The sequence below is a fragment of the Haplochromis burtoni genome, unplaced genomic scaffold, assembly GCF_018398535.1.
Source record: "Haplochromis burtoni strain Fernald_Lab_line unplaced genomic scaffold, NCSU_Asbu1 Contig_140, whole genome shotgun sequence".
Taxonomy (NCBI): domain Eukaryota; kingdom Metazoa; phylum Chordata; class Actinopteri; order Cichliformes; family Cichlidae; genus Haplochromis; species Haplochromis burtoni.
The window spans coordinates 251,134-259,167 of NW_024582501.1; the positions used below are offsets into that span (position 1 = coordinate 251,134).

At 38.9% G+C, this 8,034-nt stretch overlaps 1 protein-coding gene across 6 annotated transcripts in view; it reads left to right on the top strand.

Moving 5' to 3' along the window:
• The first annotated feature begins 127 nt into the window (after positions 1 to 127).
• LOC102290326 (CMRF35-like molecule 8) overlaps positions 128 to 8,034 on the top strand; it is a 21,949-nt gene continuing 14,042 nt past the window's right edge. Inside the window, exons 1-4 of one of the 6 annotated variants that reach the window (XM_042224549.1) lie at positions 128 to 457; positions 553 to 876; positions 2,381 to 2,526; positions 4,098 to 5,540. In XM_042224549.1, the coding sequence (XP_042080483.1) occupies positions 391 to 457; positions 553 to 876; positions 2,381 to 2,526; positions 4,098 to 4,430 (870 nt within the window). In that variant the 5' untranslated portion in view covers positions 128 to 390 and the 3' untranslated portion in view covers positions 4,431 to 5,540. Of the gene's footprint in view, positions 458 to 552; positions 877 to 896; positions 5,541 to 8,034 lie in introns of those variants that run through there. The other 5 variants (XM_005931363.3, XM_042224550.1, XM_042224551.1 and 2 more) reach the window with 5 other exon arrangements.

Here is an 8,034-nt window from a genome sequence, read left to right on the forward strand (position 1 = left end):
TTTGGGGGGGGGGGGTTACTTGGGAGTAACAGGCTATATGGAAAATTTTTCCAAGAACCTACCAAATTTTAGTCCAACATTAGTTTCTTTTACCACCTCTATGAAAAATATAAAATCTCTCTACCTGCTTAATGCTGAAGAAAGTTCGACAGTCACTAAACGTGCTGAATAACTGGTGCACAGTTGGTTTATTATAAAAAATGAAACCGCTTCCTGCAGTGGTTGAATGTTATGGGTGTACAGTTTTTTACATGAAAGAGGAAGAGTTTCAAAGCCATGACCATGAAAGCACCTGACTGAACACAGGGAGACAATCATTAGTCCAGGTTGTTACCTTCTTCAGTGGCTGAGGGGAGAACCTGACTCTGGCCTGAAGGTAAATTAGAAATAATGGGAACCATCTTAGACTCATGGAGAATAACTCCAGCTGTCATTATTACTATACTACACATCCAAGGTGAGTTTTATAGTATTTAGATTTAAAACCTAGTACTAGACTGCTTATTACAAAAATAATTAAAATGTGTAACTAACACCAATGTTTTATGACAGCAGTAATCGGCACCAAAACCACAGTTTTTTCTGGTGTGGAAGGTGAGAGTTTTGTCTTCAGATGTGAATATCCAAATGGCCTGACGGAGAATTTGAAGTACCTGTGCCGTATTGATGAATGCTCCAGTTACTTGATAATGACAGACAAACATAACCGGTGGGAGACCAAAGGACGCTTCTCCATGTACGACAACACCACTGGAAGCTTCTTCATTGTCAAGGTGGATAAACTGAGGTTAAATGACAGTGGGACGTATCAGTGTGGAGTGGATATCAGCCTCCAACCTGATTATCACAGCGCCATAAAACTGAATGTTTCCCAAGGTATAGTATAAATATTTACACCACAGTTCTCAGTTGGCTGGCTAAATATGGTCTCCAGTTATGCATATTTCAACTACTCAGAGCAGACTGGTTTCTGGTTAGTGGGAATTGTCCCATAGGACAACCTCAACTGAGATGAAATAAGTAAGTTAGATAAGTTAACTAAGGTTAAAAAATAGAAGGTATATGTGCTGTCCAGCAAGGTGATGAATTCACAGGAATAAAATATTATAGCTCTTATGAATTCTGTTTGTGACCCCAAAAATAATAGGCCATAAATGACATTCATGAGAAATCAGTCATACTAATTCCATGTTCTGCTTTCATGAGGTTTCTGTTTCTGTAAAGATGTACAGTGGAGTCGAAAAGTTGGACTTACTTTTTATTTTAACTTTATCTTTTTAAAATATTTCTATGTAAATGTGAAAATATCTTGAAAAGCTTTAAAGTACACACTTATAAATTAATTTTGTATAATTAACTGACCAAAAGCAAATTTGTGTTATTGATTGTGTTATTGCTTTGTTACAAAAGGTCAGATTCAGTCATCTCCTTTTCATGTAAACAACATTCAAGCAATATTCAAATGTATTTAAGGACATTTTTTCCCCCGTTTAAGCATTAGTGTAGTTTAACGTTCATAGTTTCATAAGTGAAACTCAGAACATAAGGGACTTTCTCGTCAATTGACTGGAGGTTTCTTCTGAGGAAGTAAACAAGACTAAATCATTTGGGTAACATACCAGTATTTCACAGACATGATCGGAAAGGAAGCCATGTCTGCTGCTGAAAGTTTGAGACTTCTGGCCTGAACAGCCAAAATAAATGGAAGCGTTTATGAAGATAAAAAAGGAAAAGAGCGATGCAGCAGCATATCAGACCAACAGCGAAACAGGGTGGTTAGAGGCTATTTTGGGCTTGAACACGTGCACAGAATCAATTTCACTCTTAGCAAGGAGAAGTGGTACTTCAGTCTCATGAAAACTTTTCCACACAGTAGTTTACATGCTTGCAAAGAAAAAGTCACGCTGCAGTAACATATTTAGCAATTTGAAAAAGAAAAGCATTTTTAAAAATTGAATAAGAATTCAATTAGAATTTTCAATGCATTTTCCAAGGGTTGGAGGGCCAGAGACTAAATCCCAGCCACTATAGGGTGGCCTTAAGTACACCCTGAACAGACTGCCAATTGTATGCAGGGCTAACACATAGAGAGAGACAACCACTCACACTATGGGGCAATTTAAAATCACAAATTAACCAAACCTCATTAGTTGCATGTCTTTGGACTGTGGGAGGAAGTCGGGGTACCTCTGTGCATACTTTCATTTTATTTGCTCATTTATAAATTCCTCTTTTTGTATTTTCATTTTCCTGTAAAAGTAATACCAGCCAATAGTGAAAACACAATAGAGAGTAAGTGATGTGTTTGATGTGTTTGTGTGCGCGTGTATTTTCATCTGTTTTATTAGCACTGAGATTTGTATTTGTGTAAATGTTCCAGCATATGAACCTCAGCTGTTATTCCACCTGCCGCTGGTCCTGACTGCTGTTATGTGCGTGGCAGCACTCATGTTTGTGTGTCTGTTCACATTATGTCTTCTACTGGTTCTGAAACACAGAAGATCAATCCCACCACAGAATAAAGAGGTTTGTCCACCACAGACACTTTTAGATATGCTAGCAGTATAAGCAACAGCAAAGTGGTTCAACACTGTACATTTGAAGTTTCTCATTATTAGTCAGTAACATTTATGAAATGTGAAACATTCATGAAACCTAAAGTTATATCGCAATAACTGGTCAAAATGTGAAGAGGATGTCAGTGATGAGTCATAAAGGTAGAACATAACATGTCATAAGCTTACTCTGAAAAACACACCTTCAGAAAGGAAATAATAGTAAAATCACTGCATGGAGTTGACAGGCTCTAAAAATACCTTTACCTGGCAAATGTTTTCTGATAACTATTTTCCTAAAGCTAATGTAAGCTGTGTGTTAGCAGAGATACCTACAAAAACAATAACATTGCTGACAAGTTCTCTGCTGTAATAACACAAATAAAAACACTTTGACCAACATAGCAAAAAGTATACAGTAATCTAAAGTTCACTTATCCCCTTAACATCTAGTTTGATACATACAGTTGAGACTTATACAGCATCAGTCTGATTTGAAGATGAATAAATACATTTTAGCAATAAACTGCAATATAAGACAAATTAAAACTCATATATGCATTTGTTTTACATTGGATTGAATTATTTCATGGTTCAGGCTTTAAAGTCTTATCATGTTTATCTTATGAGTAGCAAAATGATTCCCACAAACAGTGTGAGTGAGTGTCACACATGCATTGTGTCTTAATGCTCATGCCCACTTCTCTGGCCTGATAAAAGGTCTGGATTTTTAGTTTGGAAGCTTTAAAAGTTTCGTTTTTTGTTACAATATGTCCCACCATCTCCACTACTTCTTTGGACATGTTTTCAGATTAGTGGTAGCCGAAGGAATTGACATGGAGGTATGTTCACAAAATACACTGGAGAATGATATGCTTGTTAGCCCTGTAGTGTAGTTGAAATCTGTGTGTAATTACTCGTGTGATGACTTCTTTAATTTTCCAAGTCTCTGCTTTGATTAAAAACTGGTAGTTTTTGAAGATGTATTTATTTCCAATGAACCCTTCCTCTAAGGCAGAGGTTCTCAAACTGTGGGCTGTGCCCCCACTGGGGCATAAACAGAAGTGGTGACTTTCCATAGAGTATAAAACCATTTTGATGCTTGTTCATTAAAAACTTTTTTTTACCACTTATCTATTTTATTTTTCAATAATGTATTTAAAATAAATTAATTAATTGAAAAGGACCAGAGTTGAGGATGAGGTTGATGACCAACAAACTGACTATCGTCCTCACTTTTCCCTTACAAAACATGTGGGAGAATCTTTGGCAGCTGTCACTTGAATGTAATGTGTGGTTTGTCTGCTCTGGCCTACTGAATCTTTTTTTAAAGAAGGCTCTGTAGAAAAGGCTCATCCTAAGCTAACAAAAATACAATCATAAATAGTTACTGGTGATGAATCAAAATCTATATACTCCATGTATGCCTATAGATACACAATAGTGTTGTAATGTGTAATTTGACTGCAGAAAATGCCACATTGTTTACTCAGCACAAAGAAAACATGATCTCACTCTAAGTGTTCTTCTGGTATCTTGCAGATAACGTCTGACTATGAGACTATGATGCCAGGTCTAAAAGCTGAGCCTCAATGTTGCTGCAGCTGTTCGGCCCCAAACTGCAGTGATCCTTCATCTTTACCATTACCACCACCACCTGACCTCTGCTCTAGCTTCCCAAAGCATCGGGAGTCTGCTCTCTCATTCGGCGTTGGTGAATATGTTGATGTGGATGTACTAGGAAATATCTGCCAGTACCAACATCTGGATCTCAGCCAGTTAGAAGAGCATGTCTATCACAGTCTTCATGTACATAGTTGTCCTAAACATGAACCTATTAAAGAGGAGATGAACTGTTTAAATGTCAAAAGATAATTCTGGGCTAATCACACCTTAAGTCTTAGTAGTGTGGTTTCAATCAGCCTCTCACAAAAAAGTACTAGTGATATAGAGTAGCTTGGTAAATCTGTTATTAATAATTCAACTAATGAAATGAAATGACCAATCCTGATCCAGATCCTGATTTAATATATTAGTTTTATCCTTTTACAGTGTTTGAATGACAGAAAGAGCTGAGTAACTCAAAACTTTTGGATCTTTATGCAATTTCTTTAAGTGTATATTTTTGTTTTGTTTAAATGGCAAAAAGAAAAAAGAAAAACAAAAAAATCTGAGTGGATGGTTTAAGCAGTGTCACTGTGCTCTACAATTTTTATAATATTTACCAAAATAAACAAACAGGTTTATATCTGAAGTTTTTCTTGTAGTTATTATTTACTGACCTGTTACCTCTTGATTACTCATTGTGAGAAAAGCGCATGGGAGGGACATGCTGATGGTCATGGTTTTTGGGGAGAGAATCAGACAGAGGAAACTGATGAAAGACAGGAAGTGAAAGGAAAAAGAGGAACCCGTGAAGAAAAGCAGACTTGGTATTCATTTAGAAAGACTCGCAAGGGCAAAGAATCAGGGTGAGTAAAGCCCAAGGACGGTAACAAAAAGAAACCTTACGTGAAGCATGGAGATGACTGTGATCTTTGTGATATTTCTTTTGGAAGGTAAGTTTACTGTCCTCTTTTAACTGATCATTTTACAAAAACCTTTGCACATTTCATGGGAAATGCCTCATTTGCGTATTTAAACACAAATTTTGCGTAACAAAAATAATTATCAAAGTAGGATTGAGCGATAGTGAGAAACATCATCAAGAAATTCAAAGAGAGTCAAGCAGTACAGAATAATCCTGGCAGACACAAGAAAAGAAATCTTTCAAAGACTTCAAAAAGAAAAGAGATGTGGCTAAAGACCTGAAAACAACTGCCAAGAAATTAGTGAATAACTAAGTTGGGAACTGTAGTTTCAAAGAAGACAATCACTGCGAGGTTGCAGAACAAGAAATATCTTGATGCATGCTCAATCATCCAGGTAAGTAAATCCCCAAGAGTTGATTCTGTTCCTCTGGACGTAGTGTTTTCAATGGGAGAAACATTTGACTTCTTCAGTCTCAGTTGACTGCAGGTTTCCCCAATCTTATAAACAGTACATTTGCATTATGACTGAAACTAACACTACTGAAGGAACAATGGGCTGGGAGGTCAGTTCTTTGATGATCTCGGGATGATCTGGCTCTAGAGTTGGCAGTTTGTCTTCTAATCAGAAGGTCGCCGGTTCGAGCCCTGGCTCCAAAAGTCTCAGTTGTTGTGTCCTTGGGCAAGACACTTCACCCGTTGCCTACTGGTGGTAGTCAGAGGGCCCGGTGGCGCCAGTGTCCGGCAGCCTCGCCTCTGTCAGTGCGCCCCAGGGCAGCTGTGGCTACAATGTAGCTTGCCATCACCAGTGTGAATGACTGAATGTAGTGTAAAGTGCTTTGTGGCCCTTAGGGATTAAGTAAAGTGCTATACAAATACAGACCATTTATCATTTTACCATTTAATATGGAAATTCTCATGACCATTGATCAAAGATGACTGATCAAAGCTCATTGGTCAAAGGCCACTAATCAAAGACCCTCTCTCTGAATGAGTACCATTCAGAGAGAGTTGGGGAATGGCTACAATCACAGCATTGCAAGATGGCGAAAGATGTACCCTTTGCTATCCTACCCTGGAACACCATGAAGTCATTGGTTCACGTATGTGGATGACACCTGGGTGAAAATCAAATCTCAGGATGTTCCACAATTCACGGATCACATTAACTTGGTGGACCAACACATCAAATTGACCAGGGAGGACATGAAAAGTAGCAGGTTAGCCTTCTTAGACTGTGAGATTTCCATCACTAACGGGGGATATCTAAAAGCTGATGTGTACTGTAAACCTATGCACAAGGAATAGTATTTAAGATTTGACTCTCATCATCCACTGGAGCATAAACTGGGTGTCATCAGGACGCTACAACATAGAGCGAATACCACAGCGGCCAGGGAAGCAGAATCACATCAAGAAGGCCCTGAGTAAATGTGGTTATCCCAGCTGGACATTTGTAAAAGCTGAGAAGGCACCTAAAGAAAGTCGATCCAAGAGAGAAGGACAACAGCTGAGATGCATTTTTTCTAAACACCGTGTCTCTGTGGCTTTTAAACCTTTTAAACCCAAAACACGCTTCACCAAAAATTGGAGAAACAGAGTAAAATAGTGTACGCTGTCAAGTGCCAGGAGTATTCCCAGGATTTATACATTGGGGAAACCAAACAACCTCTGGTGAAGCGGATGGCACAACACAGAATAGCTACCTTGTCAGGCCAGGACTCTGCAGTCTATTTACACCTACAGGCCAGTGGACACTCTTTCAAGGATGAGGATGTACACATCCTGGACAGGGTGGAACGCTGATTTGAGTGCAAAGTCAAGGAGGCCATTTACGTGAAAAGGGTAAGACCATCTCTGAATCGAGGAGGTGGCCTAAGGGTGCATCTTTCACCATCTTACAATGCTGTGATTGCAGCCATTCCCCAACTCTCTGTGAATGGTCCTCATGGCCTTTGATCAGTGGGCTTTGATCAATGGTCATGAGAATTTGCATATTAATGATCAAGGAACTGACCTCCCAGCCCTTTGTTCATTCAGTGGACTAGTTTCAGTCATTATGCAAATGTACTGTTTAAAAGATTGGGGAAACCTGCAGTCAGACTGAAGAAGTTACTTTGTTTAGTGATGAAACTTTTCGCCCACTGAAAATGTTACATCCAGATGAATCAACTTTTTGGGAGAAAAAGAAATACTAAAATTCTGCAAAAGACACATCTTCAAGACAGACTGGAGTATGCTACGGATAACCTGGAAAACCATTATGCATACTGTAAGTGTGTCCTTTGGTCAGATGAGACAAAACTGGAGTTCTTTGGCCACAGACGTGCTGCTTATGTTTGGCGGAAAATGGGAGAGGCATACAATCCAAAGCCATCCTCACAGTGAGTATTATGCTGTGGGGATGCTCAGTGTCTCTTAAATTGGGAATTTCATCAAGGTGGAATAAATCATGAGGAAAGAAGGAAGATTTGAAGATTGTTAAATAAAACCTTAAGCAGTCAGCATTAAAACTGGGTATTGGCTGTTGATTTGTGTTCAAACACATCAACAGCCAAAAATAATCATATGTCACTTCTGCTGAAGAACTTCCTCCAGAAGATTAAATTGAAGGTTGTTGACTAGCCTGCACAAAGACCTGACTTGAATCACATTGAAAGGCTGGGGGGTGACCAAAGTCCATAAGAAATATTAAATCTGGAGGAATTTGAGAGATTTCCCAAAGAAAAATAGCTGGAATTGCTCAACATAAGACTTATTGAAAACTACAAAAAAAAGACTGCAGGCCTTTATCCAGCAAATAAACAACTGACTATTCACATCCATCCATCCATCCATCCATCAATTCGCTTCCGCTTATCCTTTTCGAGGTCGCGGGGGGTGCTGGAGCCAATCCCAGCTGTCATAGGGCGAGAGGCGGGGTACACCCTGGACAGGTCGCCAGTCTGTCG